Raw genomic sequence first — 27,254 nt, 5'->3', positions numbered from 1 at the left:
AAATTGACAATTATTTGTGTAAAAGTAATAGTGAAATATGACTGACTCATCCAGTCCACTCTTACGGTATGGTAGCTCAATGTATGGTAGTTGCGTGGTAAGAAATGGAAGAAGGAAAAAAAACAGCTCAGTCAAAACCATCTAACCTAAAGCAGAGAGCTTTTGACACACCCACTCCATTCCACACGCCCACTACTTTCCTTTCGACACACCCACTCATCCATGCTCCGGTTGCCATATTGGGATGTAGCTAGCCCCCTTCTCTGTAGTGAAGCAAAACTTTACTGGTCAAACCATTAATCTTGGGGTGATGGGGAGCGGGTTTGCAAATGGCTAATATCACACAATTATACCATTTTATAAAATGGTTATTTATATATATATATACACTGCTCAAAAAAATAAAGGGAACACTAAAATAACACATCCTAGATCTGAATGAATGAAATATTCTTATTGAATACTTTTTTCATTACATAGTTGAATGTGCTGACAACAAAATCACACAAAAATTATCAATGGAAATCAAATTTATCAACCCATGGAGGTCTGGATTTGGAGTCACACTCAAAATTAAAGTGGAAAACCACACTACAGGCTGATCCAACTTTGATGTAATATCTTTAAAACAAGTCAAAATGAGGCTCAGTAGTGTGTGTGGCCTCCACGTGACTGTATGACCTCCCTACAACCCCTGGGCATGCTCCTGATGAGGTGGCGGATGGTCTCCTGAGGGATCTCCTCCCAGACCTGGACTAAAGCATCAGCCAACTCCTGGACAGTCTGGTGCAACGTGGCGTTGGTGGATGGAGCGAGACATGATGTCCCAGATGTGCTCAATTGGATTCAGGTCTGGGGAACGGGCGGGGCAATCCATAGCATCAATGCCTTCCTCTTGCAGGAACTGCTGACACACTCCAGCCACATGAGGAGACCTTTCCATTGTCTTGCATTAGGAAGAACCCAGGAGGAACCCAGGGCCAACTGCACCAGCATATGGTCTCACAAGGGGTCTGAGGATCTCATCTCGGTACCTAATGGCAGTCAGGCTACCTCTGGCGAGCACATGGAGGGCTGTGCGGCCCCCCCAAAGAAATGCCACCCCACACCATGACTGACCCACCGCCAAACCAGTCAATCTGGAGGATGTTGCAGGCAGCAGAACGTTCTCCACGGAGTCTCCAGACTCTGTCACGTGCTCAGTGTGAACCTGCTTTCATCTGTGAAGAGCACAGGGCGCCAGTGGCAAATTTGCCAATCTTGGTGTTCTCTGGCAAATGCCAAACGTCCTGCACGGTGTTGGGCTGTAAGCAAAACCCCCACCTGTGGACGTCGGGCCCTCATACCACCCTCATGGTGTCTGTCCTGACCGTTTGAGCAGACACGTGCACATTTGTGGCCTGCTGGAGGTAATTTTGCTGGGCTCTGGCAGTGCTCCTCCTTGCACAAAGCCGGAGGTAGCGGTCCTGCTGCTGGATTGTTGCCCTCCTACGGCCTCCTCCACATCTCCTGATGTACTGGCCTGTCTCCTGATAGCGCCTCCATGCTCTGGACACTACGCTGACAGACACAGCAAACCTTCTTGCCACAGCTCGCATTGATGTGCCATCCTGGATGAGCTGCACTACCTGATCCACTTGTGTGGGTTGTAGACTCCGTCTCATGCTACCACTAGAGTGAAAGCACCGCCAGCATTCAACAGTGACCAAAACATCAGCCAGGAAGCATAGGAACTGAGAAGTGGTCTGTGGTCCCCACCTGCAGAACCACTCCTTTATTGGGGGTGTCTTGCTAAATGCCTATAATTTCCACCTGTTGTCTATTCCATTTGCACAACAGCATGTGAAATTTATTGTCAATCAGTGTTGCTTCCTAAGTGGACAGTTTGATTTCACAGGAGTGTGATTAATTTGGAGTTACATTGTGTTTAAGTGTTCCCTTTATTTTTTTGAGCAGTATGTATGTATACTGCTCAAAAAAATAAAGGGATGTGCAAAAACATAAGTTTTCACACCCTATTTTAATTTGATCCATGGCTCAGGTGGCCAAGTGGACACAAGGCTTTTTGACTCAATGTCATGCTGGTGGGTAGTAACATTTTAAATCAAACGAAACGTAGGCTGAAAATTTCTGTCAAATCATAGGAAAATACAAAACAAAGTGGGCAGTTCAAATTTGTCGCCTCAAGCCCAAATATATCATACTTTGACTAAATCGTTGTGCAACAAATCAAATTTTATTGGTGACATACACATAGTTAGCAGATGTTAATGCGAGTGTAGCGAAATGCTTTTGCTTCTAGTTCCAAACTCTAACAAGTAATCTAACAAATTCACAACAAATACCTTATACACACAAATGTAAAGCGAGGAATAGAATATGTACATATAAATATATGGATGAGCGATGGCGTGCGACATAGGCAAGATGCAGTAGATGGTATAGAATACAGTATATACATATGAGATGAGTAATGTAGGATATGTAAGCATTATTAAAGTGGTGTTATTTAAAGTGACTAGTGATACCTTTTATTAAGTCAATTTATTTAAGTGGCCAGAGATTTTAGTCTGTATGTTGGCAGCAGCCTCTCTATGTTAGTGATGGCTGTTAAACAGTCTGATGGCCTTGAGATAGAAGCTATTTTTCAGTCTCTCAGTTCCAGCTTTGATGAACCCCTTTCCACAGCAGCCCAGCTGTTTCATCCTGCTCCCCCTCCCTCTGCTGTTTCCTGTAGTCCACGAACATCTCCTTAGTTTTGTTGAAGTTGAGTGAGAGGTTATTTTCCTGACACCACACCCTTGAGGGCCCTCACCTCCTCCCTATAGGCCGTCTCGTAATTGGTGGTAATCAGGCCTACCACTGTAGTGTCGTCTGCAAACTTGATGATTGAGTTGGAAGCGGGCATGGCCGCGCAGTCATGGGTGAACAGGGAGTACAGGAGAGGGCTGAGGACGCACCCTTGTGGGGACCCAGTGTTGAGGGTCAGCGGGGTGGAGATGTTGTTTCTTACCTGCACGTCAAAGTCCAGGACCCAGTTGCACAGGGCGGGGTCGAGACCCAGGGTCTCGAGCTTAATGACGAGTTTGGAGGGTACTATGATGTTAAATGCTGAGCTGTAGTCAATGAACAGCATTCTTACATAGGTATTCCTCTTGTCCAGATGGGATAGGGCAGTGTGATGGCGATTGCATTGTCAGTGGATCTATTGGGGCGGTAAGCAAATTGGAGTGGGTCTAGGGTGTCCAGTAGGGTGGAGTTGAGATGATCCTTGGCTAGTCTTTCAAAGCACTTCATGATGACAGAAGTGAGTGCAATGTGGCGATAGTCATTTAGTTCAGTTACCTTAGCTTTCTTGGGAACAGGAACAATGGTGGCCATCTTGAAGCATGTAGGGACAGCAGACGGGGATAGGAATTGGTTGAATATGTCCGTAAACACACCCGCCAGCTGGTCTGCGCATGCTCTGAGGACGCAGCTAGGGATGACCTTTGGGCCGGCAGCACTGCGAGGTCTAACACGTTTAAGTGTTTTACTCATGTTGGCCACGGAGCAGGAGACCCCGCAGGCTTTGGTAGCAGGCCGTGTCAGTTGCATTGTATTGTCCTCAAAGCGAGCAAAGAAGTTGTTTAATTTGTCTGGGAGCAAGACGTCGATGTCCGCAACGGGGCTGGTTTTCTTTTTGTAATCCGTGATCGCCTTGCCATGATTAAAAGTGGTGGCTCACGCTTTCAGTTTTGCGTGAATGCTGCCATTATTCTACGGTTTCTGGTTAGGGAAGGTTTTAATAGTCACAGTGGGTACGACTTCTCAAATGCACTTGCTAATAAACTCACTCACCGAGTCAGCGTATACATCAATGTTGTTGTCTGAGGCTATCCGGAACATATCCCAGTCCACATGATTGAAGCAATCTTGAAGCGTGGAATCCGATTGGTCAGACCAGCGTTGTATTGACCTGTTCACGGGCGTTTCCTGTTTTAGTTTCTGTCTATAGGCTGGGAGCAACAAAATGGATTCATGGTCAGATTTGCGGAAGCCAGGGCACTTAGGGCTTTGTGTGCATTGCGGAAGTTCGAGTAGCAATGATCCAGAATTCTGCCAGCTCGTGTCGCGCATTCGATATGCTGATATAATTTAGGGAGTATTGATCTTAGGTTAGCTTTGTTAAAATCCCCAGCTACAATAAATGCAGCCCCAGGATGTATGGTTTCCAGTTTTCATAGAGTCCAGTGAAGTTCTTTCAGGGCCGACGAGGTAACTGCTTGGGGGGTTATACATGGCTTTGACTATAATCGAAGAGAATTCTCTTGGAAGATAATGCGGTCGGCATTTGATTGTAAGGAATTCTAGGTCAGGTGAACAAAAGGACTTGAGTTCCTGTATGTTTTTGTGATTTCACCATGAGTCGTTAATCATAAGGCATTCTTCTTACCAGAGAGACGTTTGTTTCCGTTGGCACGATTCGTGAAGAAACCGGGTGGCTGTACCGACTCTGACAACGTATCCCGAGTGAGCCATGTTTCCGTGAAACAGAGAATGTTAGAATCTCTGATGTCTCTCTGGAAGGCAACTCGTGCCCTAATTTCGTACACCTTGTTATCTAGAGATTGGACATTGGCGAGTAATATGCCAGGAAGCGGTGGATGATGTGCTCATCTTCTGAGTCCGAGCAGTAGGCCGCTCCTTCTGCCTCTCCTGTGGTGACCGCGTTGTTTTGGGTCGACCTCTGGGATAAGATCGTATGTCCAGGGTGGAGGTCCGAACAAAGGATCCCCTTTGGGAAAGATGTATTCCTGGTCGAAATGATGGTAAGTTGACGTCGCTTTTATATCCAATAGTTCTTCCCGGCTGTATGTAATAACATTTTCTGGACAATGTAAGAAATAGTACATAAAAAAACAAAACAGTTCTAAGGACCTGAAGCGAGGCGACCATCTCTGTCGGCGCCAACAACATGGTTAAGGTCTGGCCATTATCTTTCAGCTCAAAAAAGTGGATTTCTACTGGTGTGGGCGTTTAAATGTTAACTACCGGTAGCTACAAAGTAGCTTACTTGACAGAATGAGATTGTGATTTTTTTGCATAAATCCAGTGTACGCTACGGAACACTGCTAACCAAAAAAACTGTGCTAGGTGCATGCAAACTTGAATTAAAGGGTTACTACATTACAAATGTCTAAATTTTTCCAAGACCTCAAAAGTGGTCTCCTGGTGTGGTTTTAGCATTGTTGTGTTCTTAGAACATCCATTTTTTGTTTTTATATAAGAAATGTGGGATTGAATGATCTAAACCCTGATAAAAGGGTGAGGGAATCCGAAACCTGAACACTCCCCACCACCCTTCCGACCACCTTGCAGGCATGCAAACTTGTCATTTTTCGGTGATATTCATTGCTTTTATTTCAAAACAGTCATCCACGTGAACCGTGTAGAGCTGTAAAAAAAACGTGGGGGTTCTGACGAAAAGTGGGCAGACGCAGTGTGTATCTCCCATTGAGCTATAAAAGAGATGCGCAAAAATATCTTCTCCATGTGTGATCACAGCCGCCTCATCACACATTCCATGCAAAAACTTTGTTCCTGTCTGGGAAATTTTTAATGCAACTCGAGGTAAGTAACCTGTGTTTGAAATAATGCTGCGATTATCCTTGATGAAAAGCTAATTATAGCTTGTATGTTTCAATAGCACAAATTATTACAGACAAAGTTAACATTAGCTAGCTGATGTTAGCCAGCTAGTTACGTTAGCATCCAAGTTGGCAAGCTAACATTACCACCTGCATGCCTCCATTAACTATGTGTTGCCTCAGTTTACTTCACATGTCTGTCTAATAATCCACGGAACACTTATATGCATTGGAGGAGGCGAGGGAGTAGCTTTATAAACTTGGTTACTTTATTACTAAACCTAGCATGGTAGCGCAGGCAGCTGCACAACAACGGTGTATACTGGAGTCATAATGTTCCAATACTCTAACAATGATACCAATGAATAAGTACCCGCTGGTGCCATGTTTGAGTACTTACCTTACGCAAACGCACATTATCACACTGTGGGTAGTCTAGTTATTATGTATAAAATTAGAAAATCAAATGTACATATTATTATACTGTGTTGTTGGCATCTTTCTATTAAATAGTGTAATTTATGCTATGCTTTCGTTTTCAGAATGATACAGTTTTAGGAGAGGGAGTCACTGTCTAAGCTTGAGTCAGGTTTGAGGTTCAAGTGGAGCTGGGCCTGGCTGAAGTTAGATGCAAAGACTGATGTCAAGGGATTGCAGCACACCCCTCCCACGTTTCAAAATAAATGTAAAGATAGACAAGCCAGGTCATGCAATTTACAGCCTGTTACTGTTTATTATTTTGAGCATTAAAATAATTTTAGTAAAAATAATGGGGGGTATGAGTCGTGTGTGTGTGTATGGCAGGTCAGATTATATTAAAATGAGTTGTTTTAATGTTGGCTGAAAATAATGTAGTTATTTAGCAGATAGCCTAGACCTTCACCTTACAGTTCTTCATTAAACCCACTGGAAAATACATGTCATCAACAAGAAAATATGAAAATCCTAACTCTGTCTGGGGAGACTGAGATTATCATGTCATGATTAACCTTAAACCCGGGCCAAAGAGCCCAACTCCCCAATACCGCAGGACACAATTTTCTCTGTCTATTGTGGTTTGGTAAGTTAGGAGTATTGAGATTGTTCAAATAGGTACTTGTTATTCTCTGACAATAGGTAAGTAATATGCAAATTGTCACCTTTTTGGACCCTCACCTGTTTGCATCCCTGTTTATTGGAGAAGAACAAGCCTGTGGTTTTCTGTTTGTAAGAGGATGACAGGATCTGGTTTTCCTCACTTTTTCACTGTGATGTTATGAATAGGAGTTTGTGAACACCTGACTTGTCTTTATGGAGCACATAAATAACACCTCTCCTCCCTCTGTGGCGTTAGGTCAGCGTTGAGGTCCTGAAGAAGCGGGCAGAGCGCTTTGGCATGAATGTGTCCTCTGTCGCCAAAACGGTGAGCTGACTCATGAATTCACTACATAACCAAAAGTATGTGAACACCTGCTTGTCTTCTCTCGATCGTTCACTTCTCTCTATCGCTCTCTTCTCTCTATTGCTCTCTCTCTCCTGTATGGCGTTGTGTGGGCAAACGGTTTGCTGATGTCAACGTAGTGAACAGAGTGCCCCATTGTGGCGGTGGGGTTATGGTATGGGCAGGCATAAGCTACGGACAACGAAACATGGTTGCCAATTGAATGCACAGAGATACCGTGATGAGATCCTTTAGCCCATTGTCGTGCTATTCATCTGCTGCCATTACTTCATGTTTCAGCATGATAATGCACGGCCCCATGTTGCAAGGATCTTTACACAGTTCCTGGAAGCTAAAAATGTCACAGTTCTTCCATTGCCTTAATACTGACCAGACATGTCACCCATTGAGCATGTTTGGGATGCTCTGGATCGATATGTAGGACAGCGTGTTCCAGTTCACGCCAATATCTAGCAACTTCACACAGCCATTGAAGAGGAGTGGGTCAACATTCAACAGGCAGCAAAATCAAGAGCTTGATCAACTCTATGCAAAGGAGATGTATCTCGCTGCATGAGGCAAATGGTGATCACACCAGATACTGACTGGTTTTCTGATCCACGCCCTTACCATTTTTTTTAAGGTATCTGTGACCAGCAGAAACACACCTTTATTCCCAGTCATGTGAAACCCATAGATAAGAACCTAATTTATTTATTTAAATTGATTTGATTGCCTTATATGAACTATCAATGTACTTCACTCAAACCAGTGAATATCACTTATTATGAATGAGATTATTAACTATCAGCTCTTGGAATATCCAGGGCCTATACTGTTCGTACTTTTGTTCTAAAAGAGCAAATCCAGAATTTTTTTTAATACTTCAAGGGACAGGACATCATAATCCTCCTCGAAACATGGTGTTGTGGAGGCATTGATACTCCGTGTCCCTAAAGCTACAGAGAAGGTTTACTACCATCAATCAAACATAAAAACATTAAACAGGGTCGGGACTCCGGTGTAATCATAATTTGGAATAAGCAGGATTTAGCACTGAATGAAATGAAAAAAGGTACTAACCACATTTGGCTAAAACTTAATAAAGGTACAATTGATTTTGACAATGATGTATACATACAGTGCTGTGGAAAAGTATTTTCCCCCCTTTCTGATTTTCTCTATTTTTGCATATTAATTAAATAAATAAATATATTTTTTAAAAGTAGACCCAGGAAGCTAGGCATATGTCACGCGTCACTACTTCACAGGAGAGCCATTTGAACGTAAACTTTTTTTTATTTTATCAAAATGCATTTTTTTTGTTGAAATGCCTTCTGGAGCATTTGAACTTTCATGTGCCTTAATAACAAACTTGTATTCATATTTACAGACAGCATTCAATTGTTAAATTATGAGCCTAGTTTGTTTATCCACGGAAAAAGTCAGCAGCCTTCCCGCTAGCCATGATTGGCTGAGATAATGAGTGGGCTGGACATGCCGAGAGATGAGTTAGGATTGGTCTGCCGTATAGCACACTTCTGTATATAACATGATCTGGTCAGTATGTGTAGGTAATCCTTTCTAAAGCGGCTTTTTTGTAAGATTTCACGTAGTAGAACTGCATAAGTGTTGCTCTCCACTTTCTGGAGGCCTGAGTTTTGAAATCAGTGGAATTAAAGTCTGATAGCTAAGGAGATCAGAGTCTAAAAGAGAACCCACAAAATGCTGTTGTATAAAACACCTGTCTCTGGATTACATCTTCAAACTAAGAGCAACCATGGCATCCGTGACAGAGAGGGTGAAGCGTCAATCCATGTATATGGGTATGTCAAAGTCGTTTTCATTTCAAGTTAGTGTACTGTTAGCTAGCTAGGTAACGTTAGCTGCCTAGCTCGCTAGCTAACGTTACATGTATGATCTGTGTAATAATATTATTCATATCTCAGAGCCATTGCTAGTTATAGCCTAATATTAGCTAGCTAACATTGAGCCTGGTTGCTTGGCTACCTGTAGAGTCATGCAGGGTAGTAACGTTATGAGTTGGGATTATGGTTCATTGTTTAGCTAGCTAGCTAGGTGTTTATCCCACTGAGCTGTATGGAACCAAAAGTCAGGCTTTGAGTAGTACACATACAACCCGGCTGACAGAACCTTCTCTCCCAGAGTTATAGCTACTGCAGTCCCTGTACTGGGCGAAGTAAGCCAAGCACCAAATTCCTAGAATTACTAGTTAGCCCTGTCTCGGACCTACAGGTCCTCAACAGCCATCTGATAAAAGTTCATGTTCCGTATGCTTACGCACAATGTGCTGTCTCACTCCATTCGTCAAGGCGATTCTTTCACTTCTATCGATCTGCAGGACGCTTATTTTCACAAACATTCTGCCAGCACATAGGATGTTTCTCAAGTTTGCCTTTCAGGGCATGGCCTATAAGTATCTCACTGGTCCATTTGGACTATTACTAGCCCCTCAGATTTTCAACAATGTGTGGAGGTGGCATTGAACACACTGAGGTGCAGGGTGCTCAGAATCTCTGTGTATAGACGACTACCTGCTCTGTACCCGCAAACAGGAGCAAGCAGTTAGAGACACGGCTATCCTTACAATCTACCTCACAGAGCTTGGTCTCAGGATCAATCCGATAAAGAGCTGTTTGGTGCCTCACACAGAACAGAATATCAGAATAAATAATATTTATTTCTGGGCCACCCAGTCAGAGGTGAGTCACGTCATTCCGCCTATGCCTCTTCGTGTTCAGTCTGGGGCATACGGTCACACAAAGGCATAATGAATACAGAAGCGGATTTGTTGTCCAGAGGGAATCCCTTGTACGGGTAGTGGGAACCTCACCTCTTTTGTAGTGGCCCAAATATGGGAGAAATACGAACAGGCGTCCGAAGATCTTTTGGCATTGTGCTTAAACGCACACTGCCCACTGTTCTTTACACTGGCAAGCCACTATGGGTGGACGTGATGGCACACCCATTGCCATGGGTGCGTCTTTACGCTCCCCCCCTCTGTCTGATTCTTCCCACACTCTCCAGGGTGAGGGAATGACCAGCCCTGGCAGTTACCGTTATGCAGGGATCTGTTGACCCAAGCAAACAGAGATTTTCCGTCCTCGTCTGTACATGCTGGCTCTTTGTGCCTGGCCTGTGAGAGGGTGAATCTTGAAGGGCAGCTCTGCCATTTTTTCAACCTTATATTCATCTCCAGCACCATACAAGTGTCTACATTAATGAACACAGCGTGTTTATATGATCTGTAGTTAAAAAGATAAGAAAGGTCTTAAGAAAATGCTTCTCTGTGAAATCACAGGTTAGGATTAAAATGAAAAATTTTTTTTTTTTCAAAAGCTGCATTGAGTTCTAGCCCAAGGGAGGGTATTTGCTTTCTCCCCACGTTACCCCGAATCTCAGTGTTTTGAAAATCACTATTTAATTTTTTTTTTTTTAATGTTATGAACTTTTTACCTTTTTTTTTTTCTTTTACAAAACGTGACGTTTTCACACATGTTGACCTGATATTGTGCTGGAGATAATGAAAATGAGGTTAAAAAGTGATGAAGTTGCCCTTTACTGTGACAGGCCTACCGCTCTGTGTTGTGGAGACTATTCAGAGCGCTAGGCTCCTTCTACACACTCACTTTATGACAACGAGTGGCGTGTGTTTGAGAGATGATGCGAGCAAAAACGGGTTACTCCCTTTCTGTACTCATTTTCAGAGGTACATTGCTTTCTGCGGGACCATCTCTGCCTGCTATATAAACTTAAATTACGGTACAGAGGCGAGACACCCCCTTATCTGACATTTTATGAAGGGTGGCGTCGTTTTCACCCGCTATCCAAGAAGCTAGTCCCATCCTGGGACCTATCTATTGTGCTTGAGGCCATTTCACAGCCGCCGCTGGAAAGCGGGGAAGTGAGACTTATCTCATTTAAAACTGCTTTACTTTTAGCCATTACATCCGCATAGTGAGTGGGAGAGCTGCACGTCTGTCCACCACTCATGCCTGCACTTTGCCCCTGGGTTGTCCAATGTTACCCGACAACCTAACCCCGCTTTTGTGCCTAAAGTAAGTAGTACTTACAATAGACTCACTTTAGAGCTGTCAGCCGTTCACCCACCAACTTTTTCCTTTTTGGTGGAATGGCGTCTCCACCGCTTGTGGAGCATCTACATGGACAGGACAAGAGCCCTTAGAAAGAGCGACCAGCTCTTTGTCTCTTGGGCACCTCCCCACGCAGGGAGGCCCATTTCTCGCCGGCTCTTATCCCATTGGATAGTGGATGCTTATTATAGTGGCCTATAATAGCAAGGATTTACCACCTTCAGAGGGCCTGAGAGCTCATTCCACTGGAGGTTTGGCTGCGTCATGAGCATTGTTTAAGGGCATCTCTGTTCGAGATCTGTAATGCTCCATGTTGGGGAACCCCCTCGTTAGAGCATACAGTGCTTAGTGTCGGGACTTCTGGTGGTTGATTCTGTCTAGACAACCTGGCTTCGGAGAGTATATGAGAACTATGGGAGTTGGCTATATCCCCATCGTAAAAGAGATTGAACAAGTATTTTGAAATAAACCTTTGGGTTACTTGACGTAACCCCGTTCAATGATAATGAGTGACATCTTTCACCACGTTTACCTTCACACTTTGCGTCAGGAAGAAAACATATACTTGGAAAGTGAAGCTAGTAGGGGATGACGGAGCCTTATAAAAGATTGGGGGCTTCCAACTTCGCCGTCGCTCGTGTCTGTCTACAACAGATGTGTGATTGGAGCGTCCTTGAATCACTTACCCATAGTGAGAGACCTCACTCACATGATCATAGAACCGGTTTTACGTCAAGCAACCAAATGTTTCTTTCTTTAACCAGTGATCCATAATCAAACAACGGGAGAACGTCGCTAACTACACATGCAGTGTATTCGTAAAGTATTCAGACCCCTTGACTTTTTTTAACAACAAAAATACGTTAAAGCCTTATTCTAAAATGGATTAAATTGATTTTTTTTAACCTCATCAATCTACACACAATACACCATAATGACAAAGCAAAAATGTTTTATTTTTGCTAATGTATTAAAAATCCAATTAAATATTACATTGTGTAAGTATTCAGACCCTTTACTCAGTACTTTGTTGAAGCACCTTTGGCAGCGATTACAGCCTCGTGTCATCTTGGGTATGACACTATGCGCTTGGTACACCTGTATTTGGGGAGTTTCTCCGATTCTACTCTGCAGATCCTCTCAAGCTCTGTCACGTTGGATGGTGAGCATCACTGCACAGTTATTTTCAGGTCTCTCCAGAGATGTTAGATTGGGTTCAAGTCCGGCCTCTGGCTGGGCCTCTCAAGGACATTCAGAGACTTGTCCCGAGTCCAAGTCTGAGGTCCTTAGCATTCTGGAGCAGGTTTTCATCAAGGATCTCTTTGCTCCGTTCAGCTTTCCCTCAATTCTGACTAGTCTCCCAGTCCCTGCCGCTGAAAAACATCCACACAGCATGATGCTGCCACCACCATACTTCACCGTAGGGATGGTGCCAGATTTCTTCCAGATTTGACGCCTGGCATTCAGGCCAAAGAGTTCAGTCTTGGTTTCATCAGACCAGATAATCTTGTTTCTCATGGTCTGAGTCCTTTAGATGCCTCTTGGCAAACTCCAAGCGGGCTGTCATGTGCCTTTTACTAAGGAGTGGCTTCCGTCTGGCCACTCTACTGTAAAGGCCTGATTTGGTGGAGTGCTGCAAAGATGGTTGTCCTTTTGGAAGGTTCTCCCATCTCAACATAGGAACTCTGGAGCTCTGTCAGAGTGACCATCGGGTTCTTGGTCACCTCCCTGACCAAGGCCCTTCTCCCCCGATTGCTCAGTTTGGCCAGCTCTAGGAAGAATCTTGGTGGTTCTAAACTTCTTCCATTTGCAAAAATGTCTAAATACCTGTTTTTACTTTGTCATTATGGGGTATTGTGTGTAGATTGCTATTTTTTTTTTATTCAACCCATTTTAGAATAAGGCGTTAAAATGTGGAAAAAGTAAAGGGGTCTGAATACTTTCTGAATGCACTGTACATACAATAAGTGTTTTTCTCATAATAAATAATTTGCTTAATCAATGTGTAGTTATTTCATGTCTAGTTATGTCTGGTTATTCAAGGCAAGTCTTTAGATTAAGTGACAGGGCATAGGACAACCGTCACACAGGTAACATATATTTATTAGTTAAAAGATAAGTGAAAAGTTCAAAATGTCGAGTTGAGGCGTTTTCTTCTTTGGTACACCACTTTTTCTGTAATGAACTTTATTCTTAAGTTACACACATACAGTAGCTTTTATAGTGTGGTCTTTATCGCTTTATGGGAGATGGTGTTATCTCTGTCAATTGATCTGTTCAGGGATTGTAACTTACATGTTATGTGTTATAAAGATATGGCTGTCGTTATTAGAATGTAGTCATGCTATTGAGAACACTATCACCATTGGACAGTCGATCTGTCAATTTGCAAATCTTCTTTTACATATTTTTTTTTTTTACCTTGACTGGAGGTAATCAGTGAACCTGACTTAACCCTTACCTCACCCCTCTGACACATTTGACTCCTTCCTTTGTCTTTTGTGTTGTCGTCCCTCTTGCTATGAGGCTTGCGCTGTGAGGGGAGGGGTGTACATCAGATTTTGGTCAATACCCCCCCCCACTCGAATCCACTATCCTGTTTGATTGTCCTTGAGAAGCTCTCGCTGGCCAGGGATAATGGCTAGTGACAGGATGGAGAAAGGCCCTGGCAGCCACGGAGAAGGGGTCTGTCACTGCGACCGGCCAGCCACCTGGAGAGAAGAGCTTGCTCGTCCACCTCAGAGCTATTGTGCCAGGGTGGATAGGCAAGGCCAGTCCAGGCTGGGAACAGAAGGCGACAACAGTAACACATGGGAGCAGGCTCTAGAGGCAGCAGAGCACAGCATTGTTCTGTCAGGACTGAGGTTCAGTTAACAGAGCAGGGAGAATGAACTTCTCCCCTTCAGGGCTCTGTGCTCTATTCTACAGGACCTTTGTGGACTCTTTGTGCTTTGTTGAAACAGCTTTGCTCTGTAACGTCAAGGTGATGTGCTCCTACGCTGTCCATTCTCATCTGCTCAGATAAGATTTTGATGCAATCACCCTCTTGATGTGATTAACGTTGTTCCCTCAGTCAGTTGAACTCTTTTCTTTTTAAATAATTACATTATTGCTGCTACAGCCTTACTGTTCTCTCAATGGAATGCTACATTTCTTTCCTCCGAATAAGTGCTTTCTCACTCCAATTGAGCTGGTTAAATGTGAAAGCCAGTGAATGGAGCAACCTCAATAGGCGAAAATAAACAATTGCATTGGTCCAGGAATACAGCGGGGGAGAGCCAGAGGGAGGGAGAAAGGCCCCCCTAACAAGCTAAGATTCCCATGGAGACTTACGCACTTAGGCCTCTCTGTTTAAAGCAGGCTCTCGTAAAGTACTTCAGCAGTAGATGATTTCTTTTAACACACACACACACACACACACACACACACACACATAATTTGCTCCTCACTTGTCCAGCACTAGCCCTCAGAAAAGCAGTCCATTGTTTGCAAGTGAAAGGCTCTTGTTTCAGCTGTGTAACTAAATCAAGAGCTCCTTCCACACAGAGGCCTGCACAGCCTCACTCCTCCAGATTGTGTCCATTCGAGTGGCCGGGGTATTAACTGTGTTCCCCCATTGTTAGGAGAGCACCCCCACAACCTTAAACCACTTGCCCCACGCCCAATTTCTCTCGTGGTCCAAGTTTATGGCCTCGCCTTTCCTCGAGGTTTCGATTTCAACCCTTTTAGAAAGACAGCCGTGAAGGAGGTTGGTCAGTGATCCTATTTGAAGTGTGTATTCCATTTAGAAAAGGAGGCCATGTATGGTTCTAATTTTAAATAAATGGATGAAAATGATAAATTCCAATCTTTCTAAATTTGAGTTGTCAATCTACTACTTGTATGGTCATATTAGAGCCATAGGCTATATATTTTATGTGTCAGTAAGCTTATATCAAGACCTCCCACTGACAAAGAATTTATTTGTATTTATAAAATTAAAAAATAGAAAAAATAATGGGATAAGGCAAAACCTGAACACTGTGAGAAGTGCACATGGGATTTACAAGGTTGGGAGAGAGTACGCATGGTTTCCTAAATTTAGGAACTGACCCCTCGGGTCAGGTCATTGGTTCCTCTTCCCAGTGCACCCTCTTTGTATGATGTCATTGTGGCAGGCCAGCTAACCCACTTTGCAGCTACACAAGGACATGAGAGGAGCTTTTTTTAAACAGGGTTTGTTTATTCTTGTTTTAATTGGTTAACTATTTAAAGGCCCAATGCAGCCATTTCTATCGAAATATCAAATCCTTTTATGGATAACAATTAAGTATGTTACTGTGATTGTTTTCAGTCAAAATGTTCAAAAAGAAACAAATCACTTCTTAGGAAGAGCAATTTCTCAAGCAAGAATATTTCTAGGATTGTCTGGATGTGGTCTGAGTGGGGAGGGGGAAAACTGAAAACTAGCTGTTTGGAACTCTCTTTCTTATTGATCTATAAAGCCCGACTCAGTAAGTCTCATTTACGATTATGAAATATCAAACTGTTGGGGCGACAAAATAAACTCAGGCGAGACATTATAACATGAGTTCTCATAGCGGCTGCTGGGCCAACCACCCTTCGATCAGTCAGTATCAGACAGCTGTGTTCTGGTTTGCTTGTAGCCTAAAACGAGCATGTAGGTTACTCTACTGTATAAAAATTACAATTTACATGTGGAGTCAGCTATGAACGTTACAGCAGTAAAATTGTTTTTTAATTTAGTAGACAAGTTCAACGATATAGGCCACCTACTGCAGTGCAACAGTAGCACCATTATCTGCTTGATTTCTTGCAGTGTAAACACTTGCCTGGAAAAGTCCACCCTCAGCAAATATAGGGTTGAATAAATTCACCATCAAAAGGTTACAATAGTAAACTCCACATCCAAGAGGAAAACAATTAGCCAGCTATCAACTCCAGCAAAGTTTGCAAGTGCATGAACGTTTATTTGGCTGTTTGCTTAATCACCCACCGGTAGGCTATGCACATTTGCAATGTGTGTCGATCGATCTGTTTCTAGCTAGTTTTCTTCAGTTGCATACCAGTAGATAGAGCTGGCTTTGTGATTATTATCCATAGTGTCTAGCATGCTGCTGGCACTGGCCGTGCTAAGAAGTCTGAAATGTGGTCGAACTAGCAAGTGTTTGACTAGGAAAATATTCTCAATCCCTTGCTGAATGAAAATCACCCACAATTCCAGTTTTCATTTAGAAGCTCAAGCTAGCAACATCAAAGCAACTTTGTAATGACAGACCGACCCACCAATCTGTGCTCCTGCGTATCGTCACCTGTCACACAGACAGGTAAACGGACTGACAGCCAGGAGCCAATATTATTATTATTTTTTATTTTATTTAAAATTGTATCCCTTTTTTCCCCCAATTTTGTGGTATCCAATTGTTTTAGTAGCTACTATCTTGTCTCATCGCTACAACTCCCGTACGGGCTCGGGAGAGACGAAGGTTGAAAGTCATGCGTCCTCCGATACCCAACCCAACCAGCCGTACTGCTTCTTAACACGGCGCACATCCAACCCGGAAGCCAGCCACACCAATGTGTCGGAGGAAACACCGTGCACCTGGCAACCTTGGTTAGCGCGCACTGCGCCCGGCCCGCCACAGGAGTCGCTGGTGCGCGATGAGACAAGGACATCCCTCCCTAACCCGGACGACGCTAGGCCAATTGTGCGTCGCCCCACGGACCTCCCGGTCGCTTAAGCGTTTTTTAACCATTACGACATGCATTTGTCAGCTAAATTACAAGTTTATTCTGTATCACTCAACTCTCATTTGAGTCTTATTTGTATTGAGAGGGATATACGTACATGTAGCTAGATATGTATTGTTGATGTGTTGCTGTAGTCATACATGGATCAGAGGGACAGAGAAAGTGCGGAAGAGAAATGATCAATAGGCCTATGCATTAAATTACCTGGAGAAATCAATTTGTAAAAAAGCTGCTGTACTTATAATTAGTAAAATCTTTATTGGTATCACTTTGAAGTGATCCAAATGACAAATTCATCTTTAATTTATACATTTAGAGATATATATTAAGCCAGAAAAAAAGTGAAATTGTATTTAGGACTTAGTCTGGCTTTAAAGATTCACTATGCGGAAATCGCAATGCCATTTCCTGGTTGCTAAAAATCAAATAGTTTGCCTAAATTCAGTTTGTGACAGAGTAAGAAAGTATAGTGTACCATCTAAACTGCTGTGAAATATATTTTCAAAATAATTTGTATTTTCAGTTGTTTGAAGCTGGTGTACAAAAAATCAAAACGGGACAGATAGAAATATCGCACATTGAACAGCTCTAATGTTTCTTAGACTTGCGTTCAATAAGTGACAGATCTATATCTCACATTTCTATGCTTTAACTAATTTACCGCCTGGTGATGACCAACTCTATCACTCCAAAACAGGCTGAAATTTCAGGTGGTCTTTTATAACAGTTCTTACACTAAAATGGCATTATGAATTTCACAGTATTTTTCTAACCTCATAGTGTGGGAATATGTAAAACACAGAAAAATCATGTTTTTGATTGCACTGGGTCTTTAAGTTTTCTTATTTGGTAAGGCCTTCATACACGATTATTCAATTGCGGTCTGCATGAACATTTAATCTGCTGTTGCTATTGAATCATCTATTAAATTATCTCTGCCAGCACCCTCATTTGCTTTGCTGTCATTTACTGTCATATTACATCACATTCACTAATGTTTTACATTTGTAAAACAACCAATTTGAAAGTTAGTATTGTCTTTTTAAGCGAAGTAAAAGGCTAATGATAGCCTTCTGGTAATTATGTTACTGTGATTTAGTAGTAACTGGTGGTGATGAATTTCCTCATACAGATCTATAATTTCAGTCAGTTTCAGCCTTTATAATCCCTGTTCCTGAATTCATTATCAACCCAAAACTGCCCTTCTTTCCCTCTCCCCTGCTCGCACGCCATGGTACAGCAGGATGTTCTCAAGCATTATGTAATTGCCCAAAGAAGCCATGTCCCTGAGGTATGCGTGGTTAGGGCTAGGAGAGCTTTAGTTACCAGTGATACCTCACCCCCACTGCCTTTTCATTATCCAAATCTCATTTCCTTGCGGACTTGGTTATGACCGAAGCCTCATTACTCCACCTCGGCCCCATGCGGAGCGTTCCAGTCCGACCTGGAAAGGAGGGGTGGTGTCTCTAATGAGGGGTCCCCGGGGATCGGGGGCAGTGACCCGCCTGTGGACCTGGCTGTGTTTGGGGAGGCGTGCATGGACTAACGTGATTGTTTAAACGACTAATTAAGAAAGTATTATTGGTGCAGCAATGCTGGCAGCTGGTGTTAGGGAGAGAAGTGAGAAGGTAGAGGTGGATTAGCTGGAGAGAGAAAGATAACGATTTATAAGGTAAAGAGGCTTGAAGAAACAATCGGTTACAGTGGCTTATGTTGAGATTTTGTTTTTGTCATTACCAAGCAACTGGAATTTGAATGATTTTATGTTGCTATCTGACCGTGTGTTCTTTTAATTGGATCTCTGGGTCAACAACATGGCCTAAATGTAACTATTCTTTAAAAAAATATATTGGTTCTCCACTCTTGTGTTCAGACCACTCTTGTTGTGACATGTCTTGTAAGAGCGCTCTAATTTACTTCTGCTAATGCTAATACAGGGCTCCAAGCTAATGATGGCTAGCTCCCAAGTAGTCACTGCTGAGTACACTACAGGGATTTTTCTGCCATTGAAATCCTTGGGTGGGCTACCTAAGTGTTTTTTTGGGTCACCTAAGTCCAAACAGTGTTTTTAAAAAAAATATGTATGAGAAAAACAACCTGCACTCACAAATTGCATAGTTGAGCAGCAAGATGGTTAAATGCCAAGTTGATTAGTTGGTCAAATATTTTCAACTACAGTGCCTTCAGAAAGGCACTGTAGTTGACTTTTTCCCCTTGAGTTTTTCCACATTTTGTTGTGTTAGTCTAAATTTAAAATGGATTAAATTTAGATTTTGTGTCACTGATCTACACTTATTTCGACTTTGACACAATGGGGTATTATGTTTTTACACATTTAATTAAAAATGAAAAGCTGAAATGTCTTGAGTCAATAAGTATTCAACCCTTTTGTTATGGAAAGCCTAAATAAGTTCAGGAGTAAAAATGTGCTTAACCTCTATGGGATACGCTAGCGTCCAACCTGGCCAAAAGCCTGTGAAAATGCAGAGCACCAAATTCAAATAAATTACTATAAAAATCAAACTCTCATGAAATCACACATGTAATATACCAAATTAAAACTACACGTGTTGTGAATCCAGCCAACATGTCAGATTTCAAAAAGGCTTTTCGGTGAAAGCAAACGATGCTATTATCTGAGGTTAGCACCTCCGTAAACAAAGAGAGAGAACATATTTCAACCCTGCAGACGCGACACAAAACGCAGCAATAAAAATATAAATCATGCCTTACCTTTGACGAGCTTCTTCTGTTGGCACTCCAATATGTCCCATAAACATCACAAATGGTCCTTTTGTTCGATTAATTCTGTCGATATATATCCAAAATGTCAATTTATTTGGCGCGTTTGATCCAGAAAAACACTGGTTCCAACTTGCGCAACGTTGTAGCGGTATTTATTAGAGAGAGGTAAAGAAAGATTTTGTTTGGGCGCCAGGCAGGTATTAACCATGCCGAAAGGAAAATAGTAGAATAGAGAGAACCACTACCAGACCCACACACATCAGCAGAAGAGACTGCCTAGAGTGTAGCCTGTTTACCAGATAGCCAGTGGAGAGAAAAAAGAATACACACCATATAAAACCCACATCACAGCACAGGGGTAACCGCAACAAGAATACTTCATACAATAATACTAATAATGGCAGAGCAATTCAACAGCAACTGCATACAAGAATGAACCCAGTCATCAACATAGGATTTGCAATAATCTGTATTATTTTCTAGTGGATGAGTGCAGAGGGTATGAATGTGGGGGGTGTTCATCGACACAACAAAGGCCTTAAAAATGTCCACAGTCTTCTCGGCCACATGTCATTAGTACACCTCAATACAGTTCACATAATACACAACTTGCAAGCAACCTCCCTTTTAACTAAAATGTCCAAATACTTCTAGCAGGGCAATAATAGTCCAGCTCTAATGAACTTCAATAGGAAGTGCATTGGAAAAATAGAGAGTCTGTTGCAGGGTAAAGCACTGGAACGATAGAGGGAAGAGAAAAAGAGATCTTAGCTGTGGTCTTCAGGCGTGCAGGTGTACTGTCTGACTGTCCGATGGTTTGTTGGTTTGTATGTTAAAGCTTCGCAACAATGTTGCTACTAATCCATGCGATCCATAACGGGCGTGGTCCCAAACGAAAACAACCACGACCACGCGATTACACCGATGATTGAGTTAAATACTCTATAAACTACACACGCTGAAAACAAACAAAACTTCTGCAGCACAGCACACACAATCAAACTGTCGCGCCACCAAAGAGACCCTTCCCAAAGAGCTGAACGAGCTCTCTTTATTTTCTCCTTCCTTACTGCTCATGCGCTCTTAAAGTGGCAGTGCACGGTGAAGGCTCCGTGCAGATTTCGCCACAACGTGATTACAAAATATCTCAAATGTTACCTGTAAACTTTGCCAAAACATTTCAAACTACTTTTGTAATACAACTTTAGGTGTTTTTTTAAAAGTAAATAATCGATCAAATAGAAGACGGGATGATCTGTGTTCAATACAGGAAGAAAACAAACTGACGCTACCTTTCTGGTCATGCGCCTCTATCTAACAGTACACTTGAAGTGACCCTCGTTTTGAACAGGGCTACTTCATTACACAGGAAAAAACTCAACCAATGTCTAAAGACTGGTGACATCCAGTGGAAGCGATAGGAATTGCAATAATGTCCCTTAGAAATCTGGATTCCCAAAGAAAATCCATTGAAAAGAGAGTGACCTCAAAAAAAAGAATCTGAATGGTTTTTCCTCTGAGTTTCGCCTGCTACATAAGTTCTGTTATACTCACAGACATGATTCAAACAGTTTTAGAAACTTCAGAGTGTTTTCTATCCAAATATACTAATAATATGCATATCTTCTGGGGATGAGTTGCAGGCAGTTGAATTTGGGCATGCATTTCATCCGGACGTGAAAATACTGCCCCGTCACCAAGAAGTTAACAAGTCACGTAATAAGTTGCATGGACTCACTCTGTCTGCAATAATAGTGTGTAACATGATTTTTAAGTGACTACCGCATCTATGTACACCCCACATACAATTATCTGTAAGGTCCCTCAGTCGAGCAGTGAATATCAAACCAGATTTGACCACAAAGACCAGGGAGGTTTTCCTATGGTTTGCAAAGAAGGAAACCTATGGGTAAAAAAAAAGCCCTTTGAGCATGGTGTAATTATCCATTTGACATTTTGGATGGTGTATCAATATACCCAGTCACTACAAAGATACAGGCGCCCTTCCTAAATCAATTGCCGAAGAGGAAGGAAACCACTTGGTGATTTCACCATGAGGCCAATGGTGATTTTTAAATGGTTACAAAGTTTAATGGCTGTGATAGGAGAAAACTGAGGATGGATCAACAACATTGTAGTTACTCCACAATACTAACACAAATGGCAGAGTAAAAAGGAAGCCTGTACAGAATAAAAATATTCTAAAGCATGCATCCTGTTTGCACTAACGCATTAAAGTAATAGTGCAAATTAAATGTTTGTCCAGAATACACAGTGTAATGTTTGGGGCAAATGGTGGTGGCTTGCATCATGTTATGGGTATTCTTGTCATCGGCAAGGACTAGCAAGTTTTTTAGGATAAAGATAAACGGAATAGAGCTAAGCACAGGCAAAATCCTAGAGAAAAACCTGGTTCTGTCTGCTTTCCATCAGACACTGGGAGACAAATTCACCTTTCAGCAGGACAATAACATAAAACACAAGGCCAAATATACACTGGAGTTGCTAACCAAGAAGACAGGCCCCTTTCTGTGTTTACAAACATTGCCGCACGATGACGATGCGCGCAAGTTGGTGGCAGAACAAGGGGAGTTCTTATAGAACGGCAACAAAAGCCTGTATTTGAATGTTGCTTATGAATTCATTTCACACTACTTTTGGATTGTAATAGGATTTTAAGGCTCATTTGAATGTCCTGCTTAATGTAATGTTTGTCATCATTGCAAATCAACTGAATTATACTGAAAAAAGTTAAACTTCAACCAGTAAAATGGCACTTTGGCTAGCTTTTACTACAGCATATATATTGCCCAGCAACAGCCCCAAAACATCACTGCTCTAGAGGAGATCTGCATGGAGGAATGGGCCAAAATACCAGCAACAGTGTGTGAAAACCTTGTGAAGACTTACAGAAAACGTTTGACCTCTGTTATATACCCTTTGTTCGCAATGACAAAGTATTGAGATACACTTTTGTTATTGACCAAATACTTATTTTCCACCATAATTTGCAAATAAATTCATTAAAAATCCTACAATGTGATTTTATGGATTTTTTTTCTCATTTTGTCTGTCATAGTCGAAGTGTACCTATGATGAAAATTACAGGCCTCTCATCTTTTTAAGTGGGAGAACTTGCACAATTGGTGGCTGACTAAATACTTTTTTGCCCCACTGTATCAATGAGAGTTAGGATTCTAGCTAACAACTGCTGCATCCAAACTAGTTACAGTATTTTGCAAAGATCACAACTAAATATAATCTTAGCGATGGTTCAAGCAAGAATCAAAACGTATAAGAATCCCAAAAAGGGGATTTTGTTTAGAAGTAATACAAATTAAAATCTAGGGTATGTTGAATGGGCACAGATGGCGATGGTTTTCTTACTGCCGCCAAAAGTTGCGCGCATCAGTGCGTGACGTCAGTGTTTCATGTACTAGAAAATGGTCTTGAATGTTCCTAAGTGGACGAGTTACAGTTTTGACATAAATCGTCTTGAAAATGTATGGCAAGTCTTGAAAATGGTTCTCTAGCAGTGCTTTTGAAAAACATGTTTTGACTTTGTCATTATGGGGTATTGTGTATACTGTTGAAGTCGGAAGTTTACATACACCTTTAGCCAAATACATTTAAACTCAGTTTTTCACAATTCCTGACATTTAATCCTAGTAAAAATTATCTGTTTTAGGTCAGTTACGATCACCGCTTTATTTTAAGAATGTGAAATGTCAGAATAATAGTAGAGAGTGATTTATTTCAGCTTTTATTGCTTTCATCACATTCCCATTGGGTCAGAAGTTGACATACACTCAATTAGTATTTGGTAGCATTGCCTTAAATTGTTTAACTTGGGTCAAATGTTTCGGGTTGCCTTCCACAAGCTTCCCACAATAAGTTGGGTGACTTTTGGCCCATTTCTCCTGACAGAGCTGGTGTAACTGAGTCAGGTTTGTAGGCCTCCTTGCTCACACATGATTTTTCCATTTCTGCCCACACATTTGCTATAGGATTGAGGTCAGGGCTTTGTGATGACCACTCCAATACCTTGACTTTGTTGTCCTTAAGCCATTTTGCCACAACTTTGGAAGTATGCTTGGGTTCATTGTCCAAGACCCATTTGCGACCATGCTTTAACTTCCTGACTGATGTCTTGAGATGTTGCTTCAATATATCCACATAATTTTCCTCCCTCATGATTTCATCTATTTTGTGAAGTGCACCAGTCCCTCCTGCAGAAAAGCACCCCCACAACATGATGCTGCCACTCCCGTGATTCATGGTTGGGATGGTGGTGTTCAGCTTGCAAGCCTCCCCCTTTTTCCTCCAAACATAACAATGGTTATTATGGCCAAACAGTTATTTTTTGTTTCATCAGACCAGAGGACATTTCCAAAAGTACGATCTTTGTCCCCATGTGCAGTTGCAAACCGTAGTCTGTTTTTTTATGGAGGTTTTGGAGCAGTGGCTTCTTCCTTGCTGAGTGGCCTTTTCAGGTTATGTTGATATAGGACTCGTTTTACTGTGGATTTGTACCTGTTTCCTCCAGCATCTTCACAAGGTCCTTTGCTGTTGTTCTGGGATTGATTTGCACTTTTCCGACCAAAGTCTGTTCATCTCTAGGAGACAGAAAGCGTCGCCTTCCTGAGCAGTATGACGGCTGTTGTTTATACTTGCGTACTTTTGTTTGTACAGATGAATGTGGTAACTTCAGACATTTGTAAATTGCTCCCAAGGATGAACCAGACTTGTTAGGACAAGTAGATGTCCTAACCGACTTGCCAAAACTATAGTTTGTTAACAAGAAATTTGTGGAGTAGTTGAAAAACGAGTTTTAATGACGCCAACCTAAGTGTATGTAAACTTCCGACTTCAACTGTAGATTGGTGAGGCCAACAATCTATTTAATCAATTTTGAATTCAGGCTGTTACATTAGAAAATGTGGAATAAGTCAAGGGGTGTGAATACTTTCTGAAAGTATACCTGTACATCTGTATAACTGTACATTAGAAAGACAAGAAGGAGTATTCGTAAGGTTATCTGCCAGCTGAAATTGAACACGATTGCACCATTTTACAGTTTCCCAAAAATGTTCTGCGCTTTATTAAAAGCTGAGAGCAGTGAGATTGCATAGGGGTGACTAACAAGTACACCTTTTAATGGCCTTTGATTTATAGATCTTGGCAGCACATATTGCCTCAGCCTTTTGTCACCAGACTGTCCCACATTGCTCTGTGGACCTACTCACATCAGGATTGTTATGAATAAGTGAGTCAGAGGCCAGGACTCATAACACCCAAGGGACACAGCACACGGTTTGGGGGGGTGAGTGCCATCAGACGACTGAACTTTCTCACAGATTTACTAATCCACTTCCTTGATAAGATACCTGTTTGGTCAAGCTGGTTTGTGGCAGGTTTGAGTGTGCGTCTATGTGTAAGGCTGGTTGTGTAGCCTAACCGGGGAAGGCATTTGTCTTCCAAAATGGCTGTGGGAGTTGTAAGTGTTGTTGGGGGTGGTGTTGAGGTGAGGTTGAATGTGTCGATGCTGGCGTTTTGATAGGGGTAAATTTGACCTGACAGGGCCCAGGGTTTCCAATGAATCAAATGGGTCAGGAAGGCGCTGGAGATGGAGGGTTGCCCATTGTGGCACTGACACCTACGAGAGGGGCCTTGGCTGCTCTGGGTCAAGTGTGACACCTCATTAGAACAATGTTGATTTAGTGAGGCCACAACGCAACAGACCACAAGGCACTGGACAGAGAATGAGGCCCACTGCTCTTCATCTGAAGGGTAATCAGCTGACCGCTTGCAAATCAAGCACCTCCAATGCCACGGCCACCCTGCCCCCTCTTTAAATCAAATCAAATGTTATTGGTCACATACACATATTTAGCAGATGTTATTGGGGGTGTAGCGAAGCGCTTGTGTTTCTAGCTCCAACAGTACATTAGTATCTAACAATTCACAACAATACAACACAAGTCTAAAAGTAAAATAATGGAATTAAGACATATATAAATATTAGATTAAGCTATGACGGCGTGGCATTAACTAAAATACAGTAGAATAGAATACAGTATATACATATGAGATGAGTAAAGTAGTATGTAAACATTATTTAAACATCATTATTAAAGTAACTAGTGTTCCATTATTAAAGTGGCCAGTGATTCCAATTCTATGTTTATAGGGCAGCAACCTCTAAGGTGCAGGGTTGCGTAACCGGGTGGAAGCCGGCTAGTGATGGCTATTTAACAGTCTGATGGCCATGCGATAGAAGCTGTTTTTCAGTCTCTCGGTCTCCGCTTTAATGCACCTGTACTGACCTCGCCTTCTGGATGGTAGCGGGGTGAACAGGCAGTGGCTTGGGTGGTTGATATCCTTGATTATCTTTTTGGCCTTCCTGTGACATTGGGTGCTGTAGGTGTCCTGGAAGGTGGGTAGTTTGCCCCTGGTGATGCATTGGGCAGACCGCACCACCCTCTGGAGAGCCCTGCGGCTGGTGCAGTTGCCGTACCAGGTGGTGATACAGCCCAACAGGATGCTCTCAATTGTGCATCTGTAAAAGTAAGTTAGGGTTTTAGGGGCCAAGCCAAATTTCTTCATCCTCCTGAGGTTGAAGAGACGCTGTTGCGCCTTTTTCACCACACTGTCTGTGTGGGTGGATAATTTCAGATTATCAGTGATGTGTACTTGAAGCTTTCCACCTTCTCCACTGCGTTCCCATCGATGTGGATAGGGGCGTCCTCCCTCTGCTGTTTCCTGAACTCCACAATCAGCTCCTGTATTTTGTTGACGTTGAGTGAAAGGTTATTTTCCTGGCGCCACTCACCCAGGGTCCTGACCTCCTCCCTGTAGGCTGTCTCATCATTGTTGGTAATCAGACCTACTACTGTTGTCTGCAAACTTGATTGATTTGAAGGCGTGCGTGGCCACGCAGTCGTGGGTGAACATGGAGTACAGGATAAGATAAGCACGTACCCTTCTGGGGTCCCTGTGTTGAGGATCAGTGAAGTGGTGGTGTTGTTTCCTACCTTCACCACCTGGGGGTGGCCCGTCCTGAAGTCCAGGACCCAGTTGCCGGGAGCGTAATTATAGCCTCAAGCTCATTACCATAACGCAACGTTAACTATTCATGAAAATCGCAAATGAAATGAAATAAATATATTAGCTCACAAGCTTAGCCTTTTGTTAACAACACTGTCATCTCAGATTTTCAAAAAATGCTTTTCAACACAAGCATTTGTGTAAGAGTATTGATAGCTAGCATAGCATTAAGCCTAGCATTCAGCAGGCAACATTTTCACAAAATAAGAAAAGCATTCAAATAAAATAATTTACCTTTGAAGAACTTCGGAAGTTTTCAATGAGGAGACTCTGTTAGATAGCAAATGTTCAGTTTTTCCAAAAATATTATTTGTGTAGGAGAAATCGCTCCGTTTTGTTCATCACGTTTGGCTGAGAAAAAAATCAGAAAATCTAGTCATTACAACGCAAACTTTTTTCCAAATTAACTCCATAATATCGACAGAAACACGGCAAACGTTGTTTAGAATCAATCCTCAAGGTGTTTTTCACATATCTATTCGATGA

General features: G+C 42.3%; 1 protein-coding gene across 2 annotated transcripts in view; it reads left to right on the top strand.

Annotated features, from left to right (window-relative positions):
• The window catches only part of LOC139370993 (SAP domain-containing ribonucleoprotein-like), a 64,698-nt gene that overhangs the window by 22,557 nt on the left and 14,887 nt on the right, over window positions 1-27,254 (top strand). For both annotated transcript variants that reach the window (XM_071110952.1, XM_071110951.1), the window contains exon 9: window positions 6,964-7,032. In XM_071110952.1, coding sequence (XP_070967053.1) covers window positions 6,964-7,032 — 69 coding nt within the window. The remainder of the gene's footprint in view (window positions 1-6,963; window positions 7,033-27,254) is intronic.

The sequence above is a fragment of the Oncorhynchus clarkii genome, chromosome 17 (genome assembly GCF_045791955.1).
Source record: "Oncorhynchus clarkii lewisi isolate Uvic-CL-2024 chromosome 17, UVic_Ocla_1.0, whole genome shotgun sequence".
NCBI classification, from domain to species: Eukaryota; Metazoa; Chordata; class Actinopteri; order Salmoniformes; family Salmonidae; genus Oncorhynchus; species Oncorhynchus clarkii.
Note: the sequence above shows the minus strand (reverse complement) of the source record. Positions and strands in the feature narration are given on the sequence as shown.